At 47.3% G+C, this 27,528-nt stretch overlaps 1 protein-coding gene and 1 long non-coding RNA gene across 3 annotated transcripts in view; one reads left to right on the forward strand and one right to left on the reverse strand.

The window, feature by feature from the left end:
• On the reverse strand, window positions 1-22,002 carry ZNF202 (zinc finger protein 202). 2 transcript variants are annotated; one of them, XM_021063039.1, is made up of 8 exons: window positions 21,868-22,001; window positions 6,850-7,343; window positions 5,982-6,192; window positions 5,548-5,636; window positions 4,214-4,343; window positions 3,575-3,685; window positions 2,076-2,972; window positions 1-123 (listed from the first exon to the last, which is right to left on the reverse strand). In XM_021063039.1, exons 2-8 carry the CDS (start codon window positions 7,249-7,251, stop codon window positions 107-109), a joined length of 1,857 nt encoding a protein of 618 aa, XP_020918698.1. In that variant the 5' UTR covers window positions 7,252-7,343; window positions 21,868-22,001; the 3' UTR covers window positions 1-106. The 2 variants fall into 2 exon arrangements, with proteins under 2 accessions (XP_020918698.1, XP_003357384.1); XM_003357336.5 differs by lacking the exon at window positions 1-123 and having other exon boundaries at window positions 666-2,972; window positions 21,868-22,002.
• Window positions 20,536-27,528, forward strand: part of LOC110255450 — an 18,042-nt gene continuing 11,049 nt past the window's right edge. Inside the window, exon 1 of the long non-coding RNA XR_002335704.1 lies at window positions 20,536-21,378. This is a non-coding gene — a long non-coding RNA (uncharacterized LOC110255450). The remainder of the gene's footprint in view (window positions 21,379-27,528) is intronic.

A 27,528-nucleotide genomic window follows, 5' to 3' on the forward strand; every position in this document is an offset into this window, starting at 1 on the left:
CTCAATGAGCACAGATTGCCCCAGTGGCTCGGCTAACCACTCCAAGCTTTCTCTATCCTCATGGAAAATTACTCTGTCCTCCCAGAGCTCTCTGTATGGATAATCTTCAGAAGTCTCCAGAACCTGGGGAGAGTGAATGGGTGAAATAGAAAGCCCCAGAAACCAAGGAACCTGGCTGCCAGTGTTTTTTGTTTTTTTTTTTTTTTTTTTTTGGCTTTTCAGAGTCTCAACCACGGAGTATGCAAGTTCCCAGGCTAGGGGTCAAATCAGAGCTACAGCTGCTGGCCCACGCCACAGCCACAGCCACATGGGATCTGAGCTGCGTCTGTGACCTACACCACAGCTCATGGCAACACCAGATCAATGAGCAAGGCCACGGATTGAACCCACATCCTTATGGATACTAGTCGGACTCATTTCCACTGTGTCACAACAGGAACTCCCCAGTGTTCCTTTTTTAATTTCATGTGTGTGTGTGTACTTAGAAAGACAACAGCTGACCGAGTTAACCAAACCAGTCACCTAGAGTATTGTTACTGACCAGAATGAGAATTTCCTTGCTGAGCTCTTAAGCTTGTGGCCTTGTTATCCCACCCACGTCCCTCTGGTGAACACTGGCACATACTGGTTTGAGAAACAGAAGAAACCAGGCACAGAAGACAGTCTCCCTTCTCATGCTTTAATCCCGCACCCTGTGCTCCATTTATGGAGGACGGGCTCCCCGGTCCTTGCCAAGCCCACAATCGAGGGCTGAGGTTCGAAACTATTATGCCTCATCCTTTACCAGGCTCCTTCATTCTTAAGTACATGGAAATGAATCACTTAAGACAAAGCAAACAATGCAAATACATGAAAGCCATTTACTCCAGGGAAATTCTTCAGGGCCCAGGTTTCCCTGGTGTCAGAGAACGAAGAGGGGATAATGGGGGTGGGGTATCGGGAGAAGTCTGGATGGCCTTGGACAGCAGCAACAACTTTTTAATTTTCCCAGAATCTGAGCTCAGATCTCCAGCTTTCTTCACATAAATGAAGTGACCCAGTCCATCACGATCCTACAATGATTAAAGTGCCTCTGACACTGTTTCAACATCCCCTCACAGACCCATGTGAGGAGGATGGGGTGGGTGGGCTTGTATGTGTGTGGGAGTGTATATGATTTCATGACTTTAATTAGGCGTGACCGAATCCCTCAGCACCCAAATCTCACCTGTGGCAGAGTAAGTACTGGGGACAAAGCCAAGAGATTGGTAGAACAGGAGGGCTAGGTGTGAACATTCTGACAGGAAAAAAACCCCACGGGCAAAGAGGCTTCCGACTAGGTCCTCCTTTCAAGCCGCATCTGGCACCTGGTGTCATTCTGACAATGGAGAAGGGAGGAGCCTAACAAGGTCCAAAGGAAGTAGCCTTGACGTTTTTGCCCATCAGACACCTCACGCAACTCTCCCAGGAATGAAAGGAAAGCGTATGGTGAAGGAGGGAATCAGTGAGAGGTGTGTGCAGTTGACCTGGGAAAGGGCGGCAGAGCCATCAGGATGCCGATCACCTGCCTTGATCAGGGCTGTGTGCTTTAAAATTTGAGCCCAGTAAGGACAGAATCCTGAAGGCTGGTCCCTTACCAAACCTCAGAGCTTGTCCTGGGCCACTGTGAACTGGAGGCTGTTAACAAGTCTTTAGGATAAGTAACAGCCTGTTTGGGGGGCAAATATAAAACCACAACCTCTTAAGTCTTCTAATGCTCCCACTTTGCACCTGTGAGGTGAAGGCAAGGAGAGGCCTCAATTCAGGTGAACTCTGGCAAGAAAATCTCCTCAAGGTGTAGAAGGCTGAGAGGTTCTGCCCAGGGGCTTGTTTAGTCGTGGGAAGAGGTTACAGAGATCTGGGCAGACCCCCTAGAAAAGGTCTTCCCAGGCCAACAAGCGGGCTTCTCCTGGCCCACCCTGGCAAGCGGCTGAAGGCAGGCGTCTGCCCGTGGGGGCCTGGCTAGGTCTTTTCTGAGTGGGTCCTCTGGTGCCTGATTAAGTGGTAGCCTCTGCTGAAGCTCTTCCCGCAGGTAGGGCACGTGAACGGCTTCTCACCAGTGTGTGTCCTTTGATGCCTGACCAGGTGGTCCCTGCGACTGAAGCTTTTCCCACACTCGGTGCATCGGCACGGCCTCACCGAGGCGTGTCCTCTCAGGTGCTTGGCGAAGGCGGCACTGTGGCTGAAGCAGCGCCCACACTCGCTGCACAGATAGAGCTCCTCGGCTGCATGCGTCTTGCGGTGAGCCAGGTACCGCCTGTGGTCGCTGAAGTCCTCGCCACACTCCCCGCACAGGTAGGGTTTGCCCCCAAGGTGGATTCTTTGGTGTGTTGTGAGCACGGATTTCTGGCTGAAGCTTTTGCCACAAATAGTACAGAAGAAGGGCTTTTCCCCCGTGTGTGTCCGCTGGTGCCTTACCAGGTCTGAAGTCCAGCGGAAGTGTTTCCCACAGTCGTCGCATCTGTAGGGTTTCTCAATGGGTGGGATTCTCTCAGCCTGGACCAGAGGGGAGGGCTCATCCGCATTCTTGCGGTTTAGGGGATATTTATAAGAGGCGCTCATCTTGTGAACCTTTTGGTGCCTGGCGAGGTGTGAGCTCCGAGTGTAACTTTTCCCGCACTCCATACACTTATAGGGCTTCTCCCCTGTGTGAGTTCTCAGGTGTCTGACAAGGTGCGAGTTACACGTGAAGCTTTTCCCGCACACCGGACAGTCATGGTGCCTCCCTGACATGGGCTGGAGAGGCAGGGTTTCCCGAAGACTCGTTAAGCTATTAACCTGAGATGTGTTTGTGCCACATCTTCTTCCGTTAAGTCTGCCTGGACCGTCTTCGAAGACGATTTCCCAGTCTGGGGTCTGGTGAACTTCCGTGTCTCCCAGAACAGACCTGTGCAGATCCTCCACGCTCACATCTTCGTGCTCAGGATACTCTTCCTCGTCTTCACTCCTGTCTCCTGGAGAAGGGAGAGAGGAGGAGAGGGTAAGCTGCAGAGGCGATGATGCCTTCTGCACAACGGGGAGATCTGCAGAGTCTGGGGAGGGCAAGACCATACAGAAAGAGTCCCTTATTTCTCAGTGCAAGAGGCCGGGGAAGAAGGAAATAACCAGTCCACCGAAGGCCTGCATGTGCTAGGCACTTTCTCAGAGATGATCTCATGCTGCCACCAGCCTTCATGTGGACACATACCATTATCCTCCTTTTACAAATGTGGAACTTGGGGATCAAGAGTTTAAGTGAACTACTTAGAAAATGGTAGAGCTGTAATTCCACATGTTCCTTTTTTCTGTTTTTTTTTTTTTTTTTTTTTTTTTTTTTTTATTATTATTTTTTCTGTTACCATTTTGCATTACAGATCCCTCAAACCATGATGGGGTGAAGGGGGGCAGGGCGACGGGAGAATCTGGCTTCCGAGGGAGACAGCAGGATTGGCTGACATGTTAGAAGAACTGGTGAGAGGGGTCCCCCTGGGGGCGAGAGGAACGCTGGCCAGAGAACTGCCAGCTGGGGCGGCGGTGGGGCAGGGAAGTTGGGAAGACTCCCTTCACCGCCTCTCACCTGTGTACGTGAAACTCAGGATGTCTGGCTCTTGAGGCTCTGGGATATCTGGGGTCGAACGCTCTTCTTCTTCAATGTGGGCGATCTCGTCTAGTCTGGGGATTGGAAATGCTGCTCGAGAGAGGGAAAACAGGACATCACGATTGGTTCCACAGTTCCCTGTGTCAAGAGCAGATCTTTTCTGTTTGACAGATTATAGGACAAACACAGGCAGGTCAGTAGGGCAAACCTTCAGCACCTCTGACGGGTGCTGCATAGCTCTGGCCTTTCACCCATAACTCAATAATCACACAGCTGTCAGTGTCACCCTTTTCCCATACTCAGGTAAGCAGATGATCTCCAACTTAATTCAGTGCTTGTTTCAAAACTGAGATGCTTACCCACTTACACTAAACTAAAACTCACACTAAATCTACACTAGTTTAGCTTTATTGTGTTGTTAGAGGTTTCCAACCACTTTCTAGGCACTGTCTCTTCCCTTTAACTAAGAAGGATATCATCATCTTCCTCAGCTCTCCTTCAACCTCACTGGCGGGGTGGCCACAAGAGAAGTGGAATACATAAAATCTAAGGTCTCAGACGCCCTTAATTTCCAACAAGAAAAGATCTGACACTCTAGAAACACTTGAAATTCCTTACACAGGGAGACCACAATTCCACAGTCCTCTTCCAAGACATATTCCCCATAGAACTCTTTCTGGGTGGGATCCAGATCACTCCACTGGTCCTGGGAGAAGCATACAGCCACATCCTTGAAAGTTACCAATCCCTGAAACGACACAAGGATTTCATTAAAATCTGATTCTTCATGGAGCCTCATATTTTGTTCTTTAGAATGAAGGGGTACTGATACGGGCAGAGTCCACCCAGGAGACAAAGACACTCAAATGCGATGCTTGGTTCCCTCCCTTTCAGGAAATTTGTGCTTCACCCTCTGTCACTACTTCCCACGTTCCTGCCTTTGCACTGGCCCTCTTCCTGCTCCCTCCATCCCACAACTTTCGCTCAGCATCAGACTATGTTCTTCTTCCTGAGGATATTGTTCAAATACAAGAAAAGGAGTTCCCATTGTGGCTCAGCGGGTTAAGGACCTGTGTTGCTGCTGTGAGGATGCAGGTTTGATCCCTGGCCTTGCTCAGTGAGTTAAGGAGCCAGTGTTGCTGCAAGCTGCAGTGTGGTCGCAGATGACACTCGGATCCAGTGTTGCTGTGGCTGTGGTGTAGGCCACAGCTGCAGTCCCAATCTGCACTGGAACTTCCATGTGCTACAGGTGCAGCCATAAAAAGAAAATAAATAAATAAAAATAAAAAATAAAACACAAGAACAGTCTTAGAAGTCATCATTCAACTCCCCACTGATGCACTAATGCTACCTACCTTTCTACAGAAATTCATCTTTAGGACACTTTCCCTAACCAACTTCACCTAATCACACATCCCTTTCACAGAGCATAACATAAACAGGACTTGCTTCTTCAGTTAGACTACAAACTATAAAACAAAGATGAACTCTATTCCTTTTTTCTCCAGCCACATTAGCTTAGTCTAGTTTAGTTTCGAGGTCCCTGACCATGGTGAATGCTTCATAAACGTCATGGCCTGACTGAACACAGCCCCTGGAAGAGGACAGCACCCCAAATCTGAAATCATTTCCGCATCCTTGCAAATGACTATCAAGCTTATTCCTTAAAACCAAACATAAACTCTCGTTGGACAACTTCCAAGTGGTACTGGATGTTACAAAATAATCCCGTTTTGTTTGTCCCTCTGATTGGTGGGAAATCCAAAGGCTTTGGAGCCTGAGGATCCAACTGCGATGTTATAAATGATCTCAACCCCTGGCACATGCAGAAGTGAGGACTCAAACTGGCAAAAGGAGAGTGGAAATCTGTGTCCCTTCTGACCTGTTCAGTGATGGTTAATGCCTAGTGATTCCTCAAATTCTCTGTGGTATAAACAGAAACCAAGGCATACCTGTGATAGAGCAGTTAGAAGGGCCACCACCTCTGGGTTTGCAGGGTTCCTCTCTTCGGGAAGGGCTGGGTTCTGGGGCACTGAAACCTCTGGGAAGGAAAGAAAGCAGAGATCAGCTACAGGCAGGGCAGCCCTACAGGTGGCAAAGAGCTGAGTGTCCCCATCGTCTTTGGTGGGAAGGTGGGATCAAGACACCGGCCTAAGGGTAGCTCGAGTCATCCCAACGCCACCACCTGTGGGAATGCCAGGAGAATAACCAAGAGCCCTGCTAGACAACCTGCTCACAGGGGGCCTCTGGCTAGTGCTGACTCCTCTCAACTCCCTGTGTCCTATGACTTCCTCCCCTTACCATCTACCCAGCTTCCTCGGTATGGGAGAAAGTGCCCCCTCCCCTCACTCTGCCACGATCCCCCCTTTCTGCTGAGGCTTCCCACCGCTCTCCTGCAGGGGCTGGAACTCCAACTCCTGGCACAGGCTCTGCTCTTCTGGTGCCCCCAGATCTGGGCTCTGTGTGGTCTCCTCAGGGGACTCCTCGGGGGTCAAGGTCTGTGCAGGATCCTGAAGCTCACTAGGTGACTCGGGCTCTGCTCCTGGATGCACTGTCTCCTCTGACAGGACCTCCTGGCCATGAACATGGACAGTCACCTGGGAATAATTCCAACTTCCAGTCACCATGGAGTCAGGAGGAAAGTCTTGGTTGTCATCAGGGACTATTTTAGGAGAAGCTGCCGAGAGAAAAACTCCCAGGGGGACCCAGATGAGGAGGGGAAACTCTGGGCCCCCTGGGCCAGGCAAGGACAGAGCTGAGGTTAATCCCACCCGGACAAGACGGGAGACAGTCAACAGTCAGACACTGTGCAGCTTTCTCATTTTCCAAAACCCTGTCCATCCCCAGGGCTCTAAGGTCCGACCTCCCCATCTTCGCCTACCCCACCTGCAACTCTCTGTTGTGTGCTTCCCTCTATGGTGTCCTGGAAGGGGGATTCTCTGACGGAGGGTCTGAGAACCTCTGAGCAAGTCACAAAATTCTCCTCCCCAGGAAATGGAGATTCAAGATCCAAAGACGGGAAAACTAAAGACGTGTCACGAAAGATGGTCCCTAGGCAGGTATTTCAAAAACCAGAAGGTCACACTCACACACACACAAACATGTGCACTCCTCTGTCCCCGGGAGCATATGGATCTAGGTTCAGGCCAAGGGCAGAGCCAATTAAATTTATGGGGTAATTTCTGTGAGCAAATCCATCCTTCCAGCAAACGGACCCCCTCCACATCACACAGATCAGGACTCCCCCTCCTCACCCACCGCCTTGGTCTCCTGGGTTGTTTCTGCAAACCCTCCACCAGTGTCACTGCCTCCTCGCCGCTCTCTGGCCTCTGGCCCCGCACCCAGCTCTGCAATTCGCCAGGCAAGACGGTAAGGAACTGTTCCAGCACGAGCAGCTCTAAGATCTGCTCCTTTGTCCTCCTCTCTGGCCTCAGCCACTGATGACACAGTTCTCGGAGTCGGATGAGAGCTTCTCGAGGGCTTGCTGCCTCCTGGTATCGAAAGCGTCGGAAGTTCTGGTGTGATGTCTCAAGCACAGGGTCATCCCTCTGTGAGACAGACTCTGGCCTACAGGTGAAATCATCTTCCAATTTCACCATGAGAATTCCCTCTTCTTCCCACAGGTCCTGGTCCTCTGGTTCCAAGGCTGTAGCCATTGTCCGGCTCCAGGGTGGTCTCACACCATCTAGAGCTCACACCGTCATTCCCCCTGTCTCAGCCTGGGCACAAGGGGTTTCTCCCAAGGGACCTGGGGTAAAGAAGGAAAGACAGACAGTAGTATGAGTGTGGCAGTAAACACATGAATAAGAGTTCTGAGCTCGATCGTAATTCTGCACACATCACACTTGCTCAAACTTAAATCCCCTTCCCCCCATCTCGATAACCACATGGTGTAAACAGATCTAGTTGGAATAGTTTGATCTACGCCTGAGGGTAGGTTCTCCCGCTCCTCTTCCTAGGCAAGGTTCACACACCACAGGAAAATACAAAAACACTGCATTTCTACTTCATGAAACTTCTGAACTTGATAGGAAAACGGCTAGGAGAAAGCACACTCACAATCCCCTGCTAAAAATGCGGTACTGACCGCAATGTTTTACACACACCAGGGTATATGGTCTAAGGAGAGATACATCAACAGGGCTGAAATAAACAGGGAAAATGCTTGATGGAGTTTCACTATGAACTGAACCACACTCCGTATTAATTTCTTCTGTAAAACGGGGACTCTCGGGGCGCTCCCGTCGTGGCTCAGTGGTTAGCGAATCCAACTAGGAACCATGAGGTTGTGGATTCGATCTCTCGCCTCGCTCAGTGGGTTAAGGACCCGGCGTTGCCATGAGCTGTGCTGTAGGTTGCAGATGTGGCTCGGATCCCGCGTTGCTGTGGCTGTGGTGTAGCTCCGATTGGACCCCTAGCCTGAGAACCTCCATATGCCACGGGTTCGGCCCTAGAAAAGACAAAAAAATTAAAAAATGGGGACTCTCAGAGATTTGAAGGGAGGATTGTATGAGATAAAGTGAAGAAAGCACTTACACAGTGGCTGGCACATAGGCACACCCCCAAAAGCAACCTTCCTCTTAAGATATCTTTAAGTGGAAGACCTCCAGACCCTCAAACTTGAGTGCTCAAAACTAAATTCATAGTTCTGGCTCCGACACCCACCCCTCCTCTTGGAACCCTCTCTTGGCCAAGATCATCACTTTTTAAGTAAACACTCAACTTTATAATCTTTGGCTTCGACTCTGACTCTTCCCCATTGTTTATGGCTCATTAAACCAATTCTACCTCTTAAGCCTCTAAATCTGTTTCCTTCTGCCCGAGTTTGAGCCCTCATCTCTTGCCTGGCTTACTGCCATAACTTCCTATCTGGGATCCCTGTAGTACTCAGTTCTGAGCAAAGCACAACAGACTTGTGGAGCTTTTGCAAAACGCAGAATTCTACGTCAATCCTCTGGATATTCTGGTTCAAGTCAATCTTGGCAGCTGTATCTTTAGAAATGCTACATGTCGTTCTGATGAGCGTCCTGGCTGAGAAACACCTAGGCTGTGGAAGGTTAAGAGTGAGAATCCTGGAGTTCCTGTTGTGGCGAAGAGGAAATGAATCTGACTAGGAACCATGAGGTTGCGGGTTCGACCCCTGGCCTTGCTCAGTGGGTTAAGGATCTGGCATTGCTGTGAGCCGTGGTGTAGGTCACAGACTCGGCTTGGATCCCGAGTTGCTGTGGCTGTGGCGTAGGCTGGCGGCTACAGCTCTGACTGGACTCCTAGCTGGGGAACCTCCATATGCCATGGGTGCGGCCCTAAAAAGACAAAAAGACAAAAAAAAAAAAAAAAAAAAAAAGAGTGAGAATCCTGGCTGTACTGTTTACTAGGTGTGGGGCCATGGTCAAGTTCTTTGTCTGTTTCCCCATCTGCAGAAGGGAGGTACAGATGGGATCCATCTAACAGGGTTACTATGAGGAATATCTGGGAAGGGCTTAGAAGAGTGGCAGTGCCCAGTGGTAACTCATCTTCCTAAATTGTAGTTCCAACAGCATCACTCAACATTTAAAAATAGTAACTGTGCACTGTTAGTAAGATCAGTGCCAAAATTCCTGGCATGGCACATGAAGCTTTTCTCAACCAGCCCACAATTTATTTTTCAAGCCTCAGAGCCTCCCCTTTTCCCTGTATCACCTGCTATAATGAATGCACTTCTGACCTCCCCCCAGTATCTTTCCAGGACTCCAAGCCCGTAAGTCTGTTCCTTCTGCATGAAATGCTGTGTGTGTATTCCTATTTCTTCTCAACAGGTTCCCTCGTCTTCACTCCCAGGATTTATAGTTTAGGTCTTCATCTGTTCTTCTCTGGGTTACTTACTGCAACTGCCTCTAAAGTGTGAGCTACCTGCCTCCAGATTTGTTTCCTTTAAGTTACCACTCAGTGAGTGAATCACAAAAGTGAGTGCTCTTGGCAAATCTGGTCCTACCCCTTCTCTAGTTAAGATCCTCACTCCTCCCCGTCTGGTAAGTGAAATACCAACTTCTAAGTATTATGTGTAAGGTTGACCTTCACCCTGTTATTTCCTTTGCCTTCCTCTCCAATCCTTTCAAACACACACACACGCACACACACATTGTGCATGTGAAACACAAAAAAGCCCTATCTTTTAGGATTTTGAACACGCCAATCCTTCTGCCTTTTTCATTAGGTTAAACTTGTCTTTCAAGATATAGCTAGCTAAGGCTCCACATATTCTGAGATGCTTCTTTGATTCCATTCCCCCTCTACCCTTAGACATGGTTAGAAATTATTCTGCTTCCCTAGCAACCTGGGCACATCCGTATCACAAAACCTGTCAGGTTACACTGCTATTATTTATCTTTCCTGTGAAACTCCTTGAAGATGGGGACTGTGCTTTGACCAACCTCTAATATCTAAATAACAAAACACACCGAAAAAATGCATCTAAATGAATAAGCCTCTACTTTGGGGTTTTCTTCCTACCTTAACAGGAAGAATCAATCTTTTCTTCCATATGTTTCTACTCTTTTTTATTCACCAAATCTTGTTAATTCTACCTTCTAAATCTTTCAAATCCACCCATCTCATCTCCACCGCTATTCCCCTGGTAGAGCCATTATGACCCACTAATGAGCAGACAGGACCTCTTTTTAAAAAGATGGTACAGGAGTTCCTGTCATGGCACAGTGGAAATGAATCCGACTAGGAACCATGAGGTTGCGGGTTCAATCCCTGGCCTCGCTCAGTGGGTCAAGGATCTGGCATTGCTGTGTGAGCTGTGGTGTAGGTCGCAGACGAGGCTCAGATCCTGCATTGCAGTGGCTCTGGTGTAGGCCGGCAGCTGTAGCTCCCATTCGACCCCTAGCCTGGGAACCTCCACATGCTGCAGGTGCTGCTCTAAAAAGCAAAAAATAAAAATAAATAAATAAAAATAAAAAGATGGTACAGAATTCCCACTGTGCTGCAATGGGATGGCAAGGGGGTGTGTGTGGAGCACTGGGATGCAGGTTTGATACCTGGCCTGGCACAGTGGGTTAAGGATCCTGCCTTGCCGCAGAGCAACTGCGACTCAGATCTGATCCCTAGCCTGGGATCTCCACATGCTGCTGGCTGGCCAAAAAAGAAAAGAAAAAAAAAAGATATCCTCAGCCCCTGTGATGGCACTGGCACTTACATGTTAGGTGAACCACTTGGTTCAAGTTTCACCAGTGGTCTTCCTGGTGCCAGCCCTTCCAGTCTCCTCGCCATGTGCCACCTGAGGGGTTCTTCATTTTCCAATCTTTTCCTGCTTCACTTGTACCTCAGGTTCGCCTTTGAGGTTACCATGGCTGGAACAGGCTGTCTGATGCACTGCTGCCCATCAAATGCGTTTAATCTCAAAGACCAAATTATTCATTTTTATTATCTGTCTCTTAAATTGCTTTTCATGTACGCCTATTTCATTTTTCCATTACCCTCTGATATTTGCTACTTCACGACCATGGTGTTTTAGTTACTTCCTAGATCTTACTTACTCAATCTACCTTACTTTATGGTGGTTTGTTTTCACTGGTGGTTTGTAATTTTTTATGTTTTCTGACTATTTTCTTTGAGAGTCCTGAGAGCCCTAAGTTATAAAAGTGAGCCCTCTGAACAAAATTTAATTTGCTTCTACCTAAGTACTAATGGTTTCAATGATCTGAACTTCTCGGAGTATTTCTGAATTATGCTGACAGCGTACTACTGGGGCCTCAGCCTCTGAGCAATTTTTGTCCCACCCAAGGCTAAGGAAGCCAACACTTCCTGGCCCTTTCTGCTTGATTAGTAGACAGATTTTCATGGTGTAACCCTTCATGGCTCCGGGCTGGCAGCTGGTTCTACTCCACAGTCCGTCCCATCTCTGCCAGTCCCCAATTCTTATCTCCTTGCTGGAGATCAGAACTCCAAATGCGGAGTTCCCGTCGTGGCGCAGTGGTTAACGAATCCGACTAGGAACCATGAGGTTGCGGGTTCGGTCCCTGCCCTTGCTCAGTGGGTTAACGATCCGGCGTTGCCGTGAGCTGTGGTGTAGGTTGCAGATGCGGCTCGGATCCCGCGTTGCTGTGGCTCTGGCGTAGGCCGGTGGCTACAGCTCTGATTGGACCCCTAGCCTGGGAACCTCCATATGCCGAGGGAGCGGCCCAAGAAATAGCAACAACAACAACAAAAAGACAAAAAGACAAAAAAAGACAAAAAAAGACCAAAAAAAAAAAAAAGGACTCCAAATGCTAGATGCCTTTATTTTGATTTGAAATTTTCATGGGCTGTGGCAGAGTCAGACTGTACTCCCTCTTCTAGCTTTTATTTCTGGAACCTCTTCTAGCTTTTATTTCTGGAACTCACCTTTAGCTTGGGGGCAGGGGAGCAGGGGAGCGACAGCATTTAAAAATGGGCAAGAGCCAGGTCCACATTAACTCCTCCTGTAGAACTGCAGTTATGTTGGAGTGGTGAACTTTCTCACATACAAAAATCAGTCAACAGCTTCATACATTCCACAGGACAAAATTTAAACTCCTTGCAATTTGATTCTCAAGGGCCTTCAAGACCTGGGCCCTACCCACCGCTCTTCGCCCATAAGTGCCGCTCGGTTGAAGGTCACTGCCCAAAATGTACTGCTCTTTTCTACACCCTCACTGGGCTTTCATGACGCTGTTGACTCTGCCTCAAATACCCTTTTTCCATCCCCTTTACTTGGTTAAATCTCCTCATCCTTCAAATCTGCTTTCTCTGGTCCTTCCAGATTGCCTGCACAGGGACTTGGACCCTATCTCAGAGCACATATAAATATCCATCTTTCTGTGCAGTAAGAACCTTCATCCTCCTGTTTAATTCTCCAGACTGTAAAGCTCTGAGGACAGGACCATACAACACCAGCTCAATGCCTATCACACAAGTATTCGGGCACAGAACACATTAAGTCTTTTTAAGTCTTGCTTCGGAAGAAGAGATCCAGTAGCTTATTCTTATTCGTTCATTTGTCCAGTAAACAGTGGTAGACAAATGAATAAATAAGGAAAAAACATTCGTCGTTTGGATTGTGAATAAAACAGAATACTCTTAATGGTTCCTTTTTTTTTTTTTTTGTCTTTTTGCTATTTCTTGGGCTGCTCCCGTGGCATATGGAGGTTCCCAGGCTAGGGGTGGAATTGGAGCTGTAGCTGCCAGCCTACGCCAGAGCCACAGCAACTCGGGACCCGAGCCGCGTCTGCAACCTACACCACAGCTCACGGCAACGCCGGATCGTTAACCCACTGAACAAGGGCAGGGACCGAACCCGCAACCTCATGGTTCCTAGTCAGATTCGTTAACCACTGTGCCACGACGGGAACTCCATCTTAGTGGTTCCTAAAGTCATGAAACTACAACTCATCCCAAGGAATCAGGCTGCCTTGGAATAATCCATATACAAGTCACATAAAGCTGTGTGTTTGAAATAAAAAAAAAAATTCCTTTGAAGATCTTTTTTTTTTTTTTCTTTTTTGGCCACACCCAAAGCATATGGAGGTTCCTAGGCCTGGGATCACACCCTTGCTGCAGCCGCAACCTATGCCACAGCTGTGGACATGCCAGATCCTTAGCTCACTGCATTGGGCTGGGGATCCAACCCAAGCCATTGCAGAGACAACTCGCACCCTTAATCTATGCACCACAGCAGGAACTCCCTCCAATGAAGATCTGAATCAACCTTAATAAGCATAAAACTAGACACCAAGTAATTTAATGCAACTACAAAAATGATAATTTATTCAAGCTTCCCAATCCCAACACCTGCAAGGCAGGTAGAGATGGAATTGATATACGGAGTGTCTAGGTTCAATGAAGGGATCTCTATTATCTTAAAATTTGGAGAACATGCCCAGTGAAGCAGGCTAGGGACTCTCATTGTTTTCATATAGCTCAGTCCACAAGATTCCCTACTATAGATTCTATAAAATATGCATTGCTCTTAAGAGGGCTTTGCTCGCCAAAGAAAGATTTCAACTGCATCACATAAAACCTGCTGATTGTAAATGCTCTTCAAAATTCATGGATTGCGAGTTCCTTTGCTTGTTTTGTTTACTCTGGCAGCCTAGGAAGATGAGACGGAGGCAAACAGATCAGCAACAGTGGAATAAGGGGAGCCAGAGTTGTCCCTGGTAGGGCAAGAGATGGAAGAGGAGGTGGGCAGTGAAAGGAGCACCGGATCAGGTATCCAAAGATGTACGACCCAGCCCAGAGTCCCACGTACCTGGAACTGCTTTAAGGGTTTCCTGAAATAAGGTGCACAAGAGGCCTTGTAAAGGGTAAAGCCCTCTGCAGACAACCACTTTCTCCTACTTCACAGGACTAATTGAGATCTGCGAGAACTTATTAACTACAGACCCGAGAGAGAAAACGGGCTTTGCATTTTATTCTGGCTTACACTACAAGTCTGCCTTGTAATTTGTTGCCTTTGCTGTTCTAATGCCTTCCCTCAATGTCTGTTCTTGGAAGGGTTCCACAGTGACAAGAGAAAAACCCAACAAGATACTACAGAGAGACTGTGAAGCCAGGCCAGGAAGAATGAAAGATGTGGTTCCAGAAGGCTCTAAAATGATGTCTGGAGAGGTGCTTCACAAGCCTAGGCCTGGGCAGGCCCCAAACCTAGTCTCTTGAGTGTTTCTAGGACATCTGGGGCAGGACTAAGGAGGAGGTGTGGAAAAGGCAAGACCTGGAGTTCCCGTCGTGGCGCAGTGGTTAACGAATCCGACTAGGAACCATGAGGTTGCGGGTTCGGTCCCTGCCCTTGCTCAGTGGGTTGACGATCCAGCGTTGCCGTGAGCTGTGGTGTAGGTTGCAGGCGTGGCTCGGATCCCGCGTTGCTGTGGCTCTGGTGTAGGCCGGTGGCTGCAGCTCCGATTCGACCCCTAGCCTGGGAACCTCCATATGCCGCGGGAGCGGCCCAAGAAATAGCAACAAAACAACAACAACAACAAAAAAAAAAAGAAAAGGCAAGACCTTCTTCCAGTCTTTGTTCAGCCGTCTCTGTCCATATGTGAGTGGGACACGTGCCCGTGAAGGAAGGCCCTAACTCAATTCTACTGACAAGAACAGAAAACTGCAGGCAGTGAAAAGATACCTGGGTTTCTACCCTAAATGTTACTACTTGGGGTGATCTTCCGAGACCCTGAATAGCAAGGTTTGTAGTCTTACAGTATCTAGGTAAAAGGAGATAATTAACCGTCAGAAGAAAACTAATCAGAGAAGTTTGAATGATTATATTCAGCAGATGCGTATACCCCTTCAGTCAAAAAAAATTGCCATCTGCCCTTTCCCACTCCCGTACTGTTCTTTAAAACTACAGATTATCCACTATGACCCTCCTACTGGAAACAGTCTTTTATTTTACTATTAATTATCCTTATACACATGTTTACCCAGATTTCCACATAATGGTTAGGGGACCTAGAGTCCTGGTTTGGGTCCCTCTCTCCACTTATTAGCCAGGTGACATTCCCTAAGCCTCAGTCCCAACTTCAAAATGTGGCTACTTGGAGTTCCCATGGTGGCACAGTGGAAAAGAATCCGACTAGGAACTATGAGATTGCAGGTTTGATCCCTAGCCTCGCTCAGTGGGTTAAGGATCCAGTGTTGCCATGAGCTGTGGCGTAGGCTGGCAGCTATAGCTCCGATTAGACCCCTAGCCTGGGAACCTCCCTATGCCGCAGGTGCGGCCCTAAAAGGACAAAAAGACAAAAAAAAAAAGGTTATAAAAAACCCCCAAAATGTGGCTACTACTACCTGCCTCACATGGTTGTTTTAAGGAGTAAATGAAGAAATAACACAGAATTGCTCAGCATGGGGCTTGCAAAATGGTAGCTCAACACATTCTGTTCTGTTACCTTCAAGTTGCATTAAATCCTTTTGAGAGGAAGGCAAGATTTTAATAAGCAAGGAGCCCTTTATCATAAATTCATTCAATTCAATTTCATCATATATTCAAAAAAGTTAAAATGCACAGGGAAAAATCTTGGTCTGTTTACTGTTACACACAAGGTTAAGTGTTAAATCAAGAGGAGTTCTTGCTTTGAAAGCACTTATAAGCTAAGTTGAAACAAGATCCTTAGGAGTTCTGTCGTGGCTCAGCAGTTAATGAATCTGAATTCATAGTATCCATGAGGATGAAGGTTCGTTCATCGGGTTAAGGATCCGGCATTTCTGTGAGCTGTGGTATAGGCTGCACAAGTGGCTTGGATCTGGCTTGCTGTGGCTGTGGTGTAGGCTGATGGCTACAGCTCAGATTTGACCCCTAGCCTGGGAATCTCCATATGCTGCAGTTGCAGTCCTAAAAAGACAAAAAATAAAATAAAATAAACAAGATCCTTGGAACACAGATGGGGTGGAACCTTAAAGACAGGTTCTTTTGCTTAAGACTGTATTAGCAATGCTTCTTACCAATAACACAGTCCTTTCTCCTCCTTCTGAGAACAGACAACTTGAGGAAAACCCAGTCAGTACAGGCACACTCTGTTTTACTGTGTTTCACCTTTATAATGTGTTTCACATGATGCTTCACAGATAATGTGATTTTTTGCTTTTGTTTTATAAATTAAAGGTCTGTGGCAACCCTGAGTTGAGCATGTCAATTGGTGCCATTTTTCTACCATTTGTTCACTTGATGTAATCATGTTTGGGTAATTCTCACAATACTTCAAACTTTTAAATTATTATTTTATTTGTTACAGTGATCTACAATCAGTGATCTTTGATGTACTATTGTAATTGTTTTGGGGTGCCACAAATTGCACCAATTTAAGATGGGCAAACTTGGAATTCCCACTGTGGTACAACAGGATTGGTGGCATCTCTGCAGTGCCAGGATGCAGGTCTGATTCCAGGCTCAGCACAGTGGGTTAAAGGATCCGGCGTTGCTACAACTGTGGCGTAGGTTGCAACCGCAGCTCCGATCTGATCCCTGGCCTGGGAACTCCACATGCCGAGGGGCAGCCAAAAAAAAGAAAAATAAATAAAAGACGGCAGACTTAACTGATGTTGTGTGCTTTCTGACTGCTCCACTCATTGGTTATTCCTCTTTCTCTCTCCCTCTTCTTTGGCCTCCCTATCCCAAGACATAACAATACTAAAATTAAGCCAATTAATAACCCTACAATGGGCCTTAAGTGTTCGAGTGAAACGAAGAGTTGCATGTCTTTTGCTTTAAATCAAAAACTGGAAATGATTCAGCTTGGTGAGGAGGGCATGTCAAAAGATGTGATGGATCAAAGGGTAGGCCTCTTATACCAGTTAGCCAAGTGAGAATACAAAGGTTAAGTTCCTGAAGGAAATCAAAAGTGCTGCTCCAGTGAAAACATACATGATAAGAAAGTGGAGAAATGTACAGCTAAACTAAAGTTATCTATTCAGTAAACTCCCCTTTTAGTAAATGGAAGATCACACCAGCCAGAACAATTCTTTGAGCCAAAGCCTAAACCGGAGCAAGGCCCTAACGCTCTTCAACTCTATGAAGGCTGAGAAGTGAAGTTGTAGAAGAAACATTTGAAACTAGCAGAGGTTGGTTCATGAGGTTTAAGGAAGGAAGCCATGTCCGTAACATCCAAGTGCAAAAGGAAGCAAGAAGTACTGATGTAGAAGCTGCAGCAAGTTACCCAGAACAACTAGCTCAGATAATTAATAAAGGTGGCCGCAGTAAATTACAGATTTTCAGTGTACACAAAACAGACTTCTCCTGCAAGAAGATGCTATCTAGAACTTTCATAGCAAGAGAGGAGAAGTCAATGCCTGGCTTCAATGCTTCAAAGGAAAGGCTGATGCAGCTGGTGACTTGAAGCTGAAGCCAAAGCTCTGAAAATCTCAGGGCCCTTAAGAATTATGCTGTATCTACTCTGCCTGCGCTCTCCAAATGGAACGACATGCCTGGATGACAGCATATCTGTTATATCATGGTTTGCTAAATACTTTACACCCAGTGACAAGATATACTGCTCAGAAAAAAAGGTTTCTTTCAAGATATTATTGTTCCTTTACTTTGCACCTGGTCACCCAAGAGCGCTGATGGGAGATGTACAATGAGGTTAATGGTTTTCATGCCTGCTAACACAACAACCATTCTGGTTTTTTGTTTTTGTATTTTATCTTTTTTTTTTTTTTTTTTTTTTGCTATTTCTTTGGGCCACTTCCTGCAGCATATGGAGGTTCCCAGGCTAGGGGTCTAATTAGAGCTGTAGCCCCAGGCCTACACCAGAGCCACAGCAACGCAGGATCCGAGCCGCGTCTGCAACCTACACCACAGCTCACGGCAACACTGGATCGTTAACCCATTGAGCAAGGCCAGGGACCGAACCTGCAACCTCATGGTTCCTAGTCAGATTCGTTAACCACTGCGCCACGATGGGAACTCCCTGTTTTTTTTTGTATTTTAGGGCTGCACCCAGGGCATATGGAGGTTCCCAGGCTAGGGGTCCAATCAGAGCTATAGCTGCCAGGCTACTGGCTCAGTTGGGTTTATTAACTGCTAAGCCACAATGGGAACTCCCACAACATCCATTCTGCAGCTCTGACTTTCAAGTATCTTTCTTATAATTTAAGAACTATATTTGGTAAGACTATAGGTGTCATAAAAAGTGATTCCTGGAGTTCCCGTCGTGGCGCAGTGGTTAACGAATCCGACTAGGAACCATGAGGTTGCGGGTTCGGTCCCTGCCCTTGCACGGTGGGTTAACGATCCGGCGTTGCCGTGAGCTGTGGTGTAGGTCGCAGACGCGGCTCAGATCTGGTGTTGCTGTGGCTCTGGCGTAGGCCGGTGGCTACAGCTCCGATTAGACCCCTAGCCTGGGAACCTCCATATGCTGCGGGAGCGGCCCAAGAAATAGCAACAACAGCAACAACAACAACAACAGACAAAAAGACAAAAGACAAAAAAAAAAAAAAAAAAAAAAAAAAAAGTGATTCCTCTGATGGATATGGGCAAGGTAAATTGAACACCTTTTGGAAAGGACTCCCCATTCTAGATGCCATGAAGAATATTTGTGATTTATGGGAAGAGGTCAAAATATCAGCATTAACAGGAGTGTGGAAGGGAGTTCCCGTCGTGGCTCATCAGAAATAAATCCGACTGGCACCCATGAGTATGCGGGTTTGATCCCTGGCCTTGCTCAGTGGGTTAAGGGTCCAGCGTTGCTGTGAGCTGTGTAGGTCACAGATGCGGCTTGGATCCTGCATTGCAGTGGCTTCAGTGTAGGCCAATGGCTACAGCTCTGATTCGACCCCTAGCTTGAGAACTTCTATTTTTTTTTTTTTTTTTGTCTTTTTGTCTTTTTTAGGGCCACACCTGTGACACATGGAAGTCCCCAGACTAGAGGGCCAAGTGGAGCTGTAGCCACCAGTCTACGCCAGAGCCACAGCAATGTGGGATCTGAGCCAAGTCTTCAATGCTGGATCCTTAACCCACTGAGTGAGGCCAGGGACCGAACTCGCAACCTCATGGTTCCTAGTTAGATTCGTTAACTACTGAGCCACAAAAGGAACTCCTGGGAACTTCTATATGCCGTGGGAGCAGCCATAAAAAGACAAAAAAAAAAAAAAAAAAAAAAACACCCAAAACCCAAAAACAAGAGTATGGAAGAGTATGATGGATGACTTTGAGGTGTTCAAGACTTTACTTGAGGAAGTAACTGAAAATGTGGTAGAAACAGCAAGAGATTTAGAATTACAAGTGGACCCTGAAGATGCAACTGAACTGCTAAAATCTCATGATAAAAAATTCAAGGATGAGGAGTTGCTTCTTATGGATGAGCAAAGAAAGTTTATTTCTTTTTTGGCTTCCCCTTGGCACATGGAGTTTCTGGGTCAGGGATCAGATCTGAGTTGCAGTTGTGACCTAAGCTGCCGCTGTAGCAATGCCAGTTCCTTAACCCACTATGCCAGGCTGGGGATTGAACCTGCGTCCCAGCATTCCCAAGACCCCACCACTGATCACTTTGTGCCACAAAAGGAATTCTAAGAAAGTATTTTCTTGAGCTAGAATTACATCTTGGTGAAGATGCTATGAGGACTATTAAAATGACAACTAAGGATTTAGAAAATTATACAACCTTAGTTGACAAGGCAGCAGCAGGGTTTGAGTGGAGTGATTTCAATTTTTAAAGAAGTTCTACTATGGTTAAAATGTTAGCCAACAGCACTGAATGCCACAAAGAAATTGTTTTTATTGTTATTACTATTTTTTTTTCCTGTCTTTTTAGGGCCATACCTACAGCATATGGAGGTTCCCAGGCTAGGGGTCTTCAGAGCTGTAGCCACTGGCTTATGCCACAGCCACAGCCCACACCAGATCTCAGCCTCGTCTCACACACACACATATATATTCCAGCTTTAATTTGGCATAAGATAACGTAGCATTTGGAGTTTTTTGGAAGTCCACTTTCTTAATTTTACAAATGAAAGAACTCATACCTAAGTGGTTAAATTACTCACGTAAGATCATATTACTAGTTTCAGGCACAGAAGTACTCACACACAGGTCTTTTGATGCCTAAACCACTGCAATGTTTATGTGAAGACATGTGGCTAAAGGCAGTGGTTCTTCCTCAAGGTGAGAAACCCACACCAGCAGCACCAGCACCTAAGAACTTGTTAGAAATGCAAATGATCGAGCCCTAGTCCTGACCTATAATCGGTAACTCTAGGGGTGGACTCAAGGATCTGTGTTTAACAGCCCTTAGGAGGCTTAAAATGCATCAGTCTGAGCACCACTACCTAAGGCAAAGGAGGTTCAAGCCAGAAAGGATCCAACTTTGGCCAGTGCTGGCTAAATTTAAAGGAGAAAGAGTCTAGGACTGTTAGATGTTTTATGTCTGCACCAAATTAACGTGGAAAAAAATGCTGTAAACCTGTAACCTACCTCATCTGTATTGTGTGTAATGCCCAAGAGTCCCTCACATCATAGGAAACTTTGATGTCCCCTTGAAATAACTGTCTACTGCAATATAGTATATAGAAAAAGTGCAAAAGGGGTACAGCTGGAGGAGAAGGGGAGAAAGATTATGAACTCCAGGTGTTTGTGGTCCTAGGAGGAAAAATTCCCTTCCTCCCGCCAACCTTGCTCACCCTCTTATGCTAGCTAGTAATAGCTGAAAGTTACTCAAGACAAATGGTCACAAACCCCAACTGCTCTGCTGTCACACACTTCCCACCAACAAGCCTCCCATGGCTGCCCCACAACCTTTCTGGGTTGGCTTTCTGGATCAAGGCTCAAGGGGCAGCTTGCAAGAGAAGTTGGGGGATGAGGAACTCCACTAGCTTTCCTTGTGGCTTCTGAGTTAGGCTGCCCTGAGTGTCACTTGCAGAGCGTGGACAGAGAAAAAGCAACCTAAGTCCAGCCTCTAAGGTACAGCCTGGATGTAACATCGCTCCCCAGAACCAAATCAGTGCTATTTATCAAAGTGCCTAGGAGACAAGAACATCCAATGCCAGAAAAACGAAAATCTAGCTGACCCCCTTCTGAGAAAACATAGCAAATCCATTTCATACGAACTAACAAACTTTTAGTCAAACCACACAAGAGGAGGACCCATACACTCCTGCCTAGCAGGAGGTAGCGGCGGCGCCCAGAAGTGCCAGTGCCCAGAAGTGCCAAAACTGGCCGTAGGGGTGAGGGGAGGAAAGTTGCAAGTAGAGAGACAGCAGCCACTGACTTGAGAGGTTGGTCACAGCAGCAGCTGAAAAGCCACAGGCCGGATGGTCTCCAAGGCCTAATACGATCACGGGTGATAAAATCACGGGTGAGTGTATAAGCGTGTGTTGCCGCGCAGGCAGTGCTGGAAAGTGACGGGGCTCGCCTAGGCAGGGAGCCTACGGTGGATTCTCGAGCCAACTAAGAAGTGGGGTGAGGAGAAAGCTGCGGGAATTGAAGGGGCCTAGACCACTCCCCCCACGGTTGGGGTGGGGGACAGTTGGCGCGGAAGCAATGGGAGGTACGGACTAACAGCGTTTCTGCAGGCCTCAGGAGGGGGCGGAGGGCGCGGAGGGCGGTGGCTGGAAAGAAAGAAACCCGGAGGACCACCACGTCCCAGGAGGTTCGAGCTTCGGCCGCCAGGAGACACACAGACCACAACGCCTAGGCCACCTCAGTACACTGCCGCCACCCCTTCCCCACGACTGCACGATTTCCCCAGGCTCTGGGGGGCGGGGTCTCCGACCCCTCCCCCTCCTCTCCACTCGGCCCGGCCCAGCCCGCTCCGGCCCGGCCCGGCCCTGCCCCCGGGACTCACGGTTCCGACTGCTCCGGCGGCTCCTCCCCTGCCCCGGCTTCTCCCCCACCCACTCCCGGGCGAAGCAGCGCCGCCGGATCCGAGCTGCGCCGGGCCTGGCGGGTCGGAACACGTGGGGCCTTTGCACCCGGAACCGGAAGCTGCTCTCCGCCCCGCCTCCTAGACGCTCCGGAGCCTTTCTAGGCTCTAGGAGGTTTGCTTGGCTCTCAGTGCCCGGCGTGCCTTGAGGCGTCGTGCGCCGGGGGCATCCAGGACTAAGAGCCTGGGCCCGGCCGCTTCCGCCTTGCTCGCCAGTCCCTCGCTCAAGGGGGCCCGTGATTTACACACGTCCCCTTTCCAAGGGGCTATGTGCGTTTCTGTTTTGATCTTTGTTTTTATTCTGGTGCCGATACCTTGACTTGTTTTTCCTTTTTTTTCTTCTTTTGCATTGTCCGCGAAGCGTGGTAGAAAAGAGCAGTTTAGGGGTTGAGTGCTGTCTTGTATTCGCCGTTAGTTGTAGGGGATGGCTCAGATCCACTTCTGAACCTCAGTGCTCTTCTGAAATGGGCGTTGTGGTACCGTTACTCGGAGGGCTACGTGGTACATTGAGTGAACTGGTTGGAACATAATAGAACCTTATTAAGGGAATAATGATGGCATCATGGATCGCCTCTATTTTCCTTGAGTGTTTCTTCGTGTCTTTTAGAGACTATCTTCCCTGAGCTCCTTTGCTCATTTTCGTATGGGCAGTGATGTGACGTTTCGGCCTGTGACTGCCGTTTTCCTTCTGTCCCACCTCCCAAGTTACCACTCAGCACTTGCCACGTGAGGGTCTTCTTTTCCTGGACTCTTTTATTTTCAGAGGGCATATTTCAGGGATCTAGTTAACTGTGTTTGAACCTGTTGACTTCATAAAATACACAACACGAGAGTTGTGAGTTAAGTTTTATTTGAGGTAAAATCAGGGCGGTAGCCTGGGTGATAGCATTTCAAACAACTCTTGAGAAACCCCTCTGAGAAGGCAAGGTGGGGGCTGGGATATATAGGAGTTTTGAAACGAAGGGCAAGGAGTAGGAACAAAAGATAACTGTTAATAAAAGGAAACTAGACATCTCGAGTTAAGGAATTTAGCCCTTTTCTATGTATGGGAAGATGGAAGTGTCTGGGTTCACTGAAATCATTTCCTTGATATGTACCTCCTCTATCTGGGGCCAGTGTCCTATGTTTTTACATCCTGAGGGCTCACGTTTGGGAGTGACTGCAAGGGAGTTTTTGCTTTTTTTTCTTTTTTAGGACTGCACCCTCAGCACATGGAAGTTCCCAGGCTAGGGGTCAAATCAGTGCTACAACTGCAGGCCTATGCCACCACAGCAACACAGAATCTGAGCTGCATCTGGGACCTACACCACAGCTTACGGCAAAGCTGGATCCTTAACCCACTGAGCGAGGCCAGGGATTGAACCCACATCCTCATGGATACTAGTCGGATTTGTTTCTGCTGCGCCACAATAGGAACTCCCAGGAGTGACTGCAGTTTGCTGGCTGCTAGATGGAAGGTATTCTTTGTTTCCTTCCTGAGTTTGCTCGGGGCTCTCCAGCTCTCCCTAGGAGATGGCTGTCTGATGACTATGACATTCTTTGCTTACCAATATGGCAGGTAATGTTTTATTTCTCATACCCAAGGTGTTTATCACTTTCAGTGGAGGGAGAACTTGCAGTTCTTGAAAGCCTGTTGTGTGCCAGATATTTTCTTTTTATATCTCATTTAGTATTTTTAAGTATTAAGTTCATAAATAATACATAAATCTGTTCTTCTAAATATTTAAAACATTACAGATAAAGGTAATGACCTTTTACTAATCTCAGCTTCTGCATCTCTCTCACCATGAGTTTCTTCTTATGACCCTTTCTTCCACTTTTCTGTACTTTTACGCACAATACATGTATGTATTCATAGAAAATATATAGTGATGGCGTTCCCGATGTGGCAGAGTGGGTTAAGAATCGCACTACAGGAGAGTTCCCATAGTGGCGCAGCAGAAACAAATCCGACTAGGAACCATGAGGTTTCGGATTTGATCCCTGGCCTTGCTCAGTGGGTTGAGGATCCGGCATTGCCGTGAGCTGTGGTGTAGGTTGCAGACGTGGCTCGGATCTGGCTTCGTTGTGGCTCTGGTGTAGGCCGGCAGCTGTAGCTCTGATTGGACCCCTAGCCTGGGAACCTCCATATGCCACAGGTGCGGCCCTAAAAAGACAAAAAGACAAAAAAAAAAAAAAAAAGAATCAGACTGCAGTGGGAGTTCCCATTGTGGCTTAGCAGATTATAAACTTGACTAGTATCCATGAGGTGTGGTTCAATCTCTGGCCTCACTTGGTAGGTTAAGGATCCAGCATTGCCATGAGCTGTGGTGTAGTTTGTGGATGTGGCTTGGATCCCGCATTGCTGGGGCTGTGGTGTAGGCTGCGGTAGCTGCAGCTCCAATTTGACCCCTAGCCTGGGAACTTCCTTACGCCATAGGTGTGGCCCTAAAAAGTGCAGACACACACACACACACACACACACACTCACTCACTCACTCCGACTGCAGCAGCTTGATTCGAGACATTGAGTGGATCCCCCGCCTGGTGTAGTGAGTTAAAGGATCCTGTGTTCCCGCAGCTGTGGCTCAGACTCAATCCCTGGTCTGGGAACTTCCATGTGATGAGGGTGCAGCCATTAAAAAAGAAAGGAAAAAAGAGAAAGAAAGAGGAGTTCCCTTCTTGGCTCAGTGGAAATTAATCTGACTAGCATCCATGAGAATGTGGGTTCAATCTCTGACCTTCCTCAGTGGGTTAAGGATCCAGTGTTGCTATGAGCTGTGGTGTAGATCACAGACGTGGCTCGGATCTGGAGTTGCTGTGGCTCTGGCGTAGGCCAGTTGCGGTGTACAGCTCTGATTCCACCCCTAGCCTGGGAACCTCCATATGCCTTGGGTGTGGCCCTAAAAAGACAGAAAAAAAGAAGAAGAAAGAAAGAGAAAGAAGGAAGAAAGAGAGAGGGGAATATATACTGTTTTGTGTGTACATTCATGTGTGTGTCTGTGTGTTCATGTTGAAGTCCTCAGTTAGCCAGTTTCTCCCAGCAAAGGGTGTTGGAGTTCTTCCCATAGTACAGTTCTGCATTTTTCCTTCTACGTTTCTGCATAACATTCCACAATCTGAATAGCTATTTGCCTAGTGATAATGTGTTATTTACAACTGTTGTTATCATGAACAATTCTAAAATAAACATACTCTACATGCATATGTGCACATGTCACTAGGGGACAAATGCTGGGAAATACATATGCTCTCTTTTTTTGGGCTGCCCACACACCATGCAGAAGTTCTGGGGTGACAGATAAAACCTGCACCACAGCAGTAGCCAGAGCCACAGTGGTGACAATGCCAGATCCTCAACCTACTGAGCCACCAGGAACTTCAAGAAATGTATACACTTTTTTTTTTTTTTTTTTTTAGGGCCGCACCCAAGCCATATGGAGGTTCCCAGGCCAGGGGTCGAATCAGAGCTGTAGCCGCTGGCCTACAACACAGCCACAGCAACACCAGATCTAGTCCTTGTCTGTGACCTACACCACAGCTCATAGCAATGACAGATCCTCAACCGACTAAGGGAGTCCAGGGATCAAACCTGCATCCTCATGGGTACTAGTCAGATTCTTTTCCACTGAGCCTCGATGGGAACTACATACTTTTTTTTTTTTTTTTTTTTTGGCTTTTTGTCTTTTGAGGGCTGTACCTGTGGCATATGGAGGTTCCCAGGCTAGGAGTCAAATCGGAGCTACAGCTGCCGGCCTACACCACAGCCACAGCAACACCAGATCTGAGCCGCATCTGTGATCTACACCACAGCTCACAGCAACTCGGAATCCTCAACCCGCTGAGTGAGGCCAGGGATTGAACCTGCATCCTGTGGATACTAGTCGGATTCATTTCCACTGTGGCATAATAGGAACTCCCCAGGTTGACTATTTTTAAGAAACAAGGATTCAAGAAGTCTTTCTTTTTATCTCCCCCTTGGCTGCCTAAGGAATTTAGATAAAGGACCCGTTCCCAGAAGAGCACTATCACCAGAGATATTGATAGGGATAGAGTAGGAGAGTTATCCAGGTAGTCATAGAAGTTCCAGTCAGGGGACCATAGGTAGAGAGGGAAACCTAGGAACCTTTGGAAGATCACTGTAAGTTAATGATTGCTCCAGAAAGCCATCAGAAGTTCGTGGAGTGAAGCAGCCTTGCTTAACTATAAAACCATAAGTAAAAGCACGAGATGTGTCCCAGGTTATTAAGTGAAATAGAAAATGAAGTATGCATTCAAGTTCAGCAAGATAAAGATCCTAAGGAACAAGGAGAGGAATTTAAGGGAAAGATGACATTCCAAAGTAAGGAGACCCTCATTATATGAAAACCTGAGATGATTCACCGTTTTAGCATATGTTACCATCCATCTACTGATTTGTGTATTTTTTTTTCTTTTTTTGTCTTTTGTCTTTTTAGGACTGCACCTGTGGCATATGGAGGTTCCCAGGCTAGGGGTCTAATTGGAGCTGTGGCTGAGGGCCTACACCACAGCCACAGCAACGCAGGATCCAAGCCGTGTCTGTGACTTACACCACAGTTCACGGCAACGCCGTATCCTTAACCCACTGAGCAAGGCCAGGGATCGAACCCGAAACCTCATGGTTCCTAGTGGGATTCGTTAACCACTGAGCCAGGATGGGAACTCTCCATCTACTGATTTGAATAACGGCCGTGACAGTCCTAGTTTGATCTCATAGGGTTAAACACCCTTATCGTATATGAAGGAGAAGCTAATGATGTAAGCCTATCGTCTACTCAAAGAATGAGGAAGCAGGCAGTCTTTCCCTCTCCCCAGTTTCCTTGGATTATAGAAATGTAGTCCACCTAATCCTCTGGGGCAGAGGCTCCTCACCCGCCTGCTTATTTTCCTCACAAGCATTCTATCTTAAATCTATTTCTTGCGCATTACTTTGTCTCTTGCTGAATTCCTTCTGTGCTGAGATGCAAAGAACCTGAGCCTCAGTAAGTCCCATTGTGTCGATTCAAGTCCCAATCTGGGTTTAGGCTGGGTGCAGGTCAGAGATGTTTCTGTTGCAGTGTTTGCAAAGATTACAGGCTAGGTGTGGTGGTGAGATCTGGCAGGGCCTGGGTACCACTGTCTCTGCATGACCCATAAACATGTTTACAAAACATTTGCTTTTCCATCTCCTTGTGAATTGCTTTCCTCCCTTTGATGCCCCAAACCATTACTCCAATTTCCTTTCTTTTTAGCTGAAGATAGGTTTTTTGTTTGTTTTTGTTTTGTCTTTTTAGGGCTGCACCAGCGGCATATGGAAGTTCCCAGGCTAGGGGCCAAATCGGAGCTACAGCTGCCAGCCTACACCACAGCCACAGCAGTGCAGGAGCCAAGCTGAGTTTGTGACTAACACCACAGCTCAAGGCAACCCTGGGTCCTTAACCCACTGAGCCAGGCCAGGGATTGACACCGCATCCTCATGGGTACTAGTCGGGTTCATTAACCACTGAACAATGATGGGAATTCCAGCTTCTCCTTTTTATAATGCTCCCCAACTTAGGAGAATTTTACCAGGCTTTTTACCAGAATTTTTACAGGCTTTTCTGC

Source organism: Sus scrofa, chromosome 9 (assembly GCF_000003025.6).
Source record: "Sus scrofa isolate TJ Tabasco breed Duroc chromosome 9, Sscrofa11.1, whole genome shotgun sequence".
Taxonomy (NCBI): Eukaryota; Metazoa; Chordata; class Mammalia; order Artiodactyla; family Suidae; genus Sus; species Sus scrofa.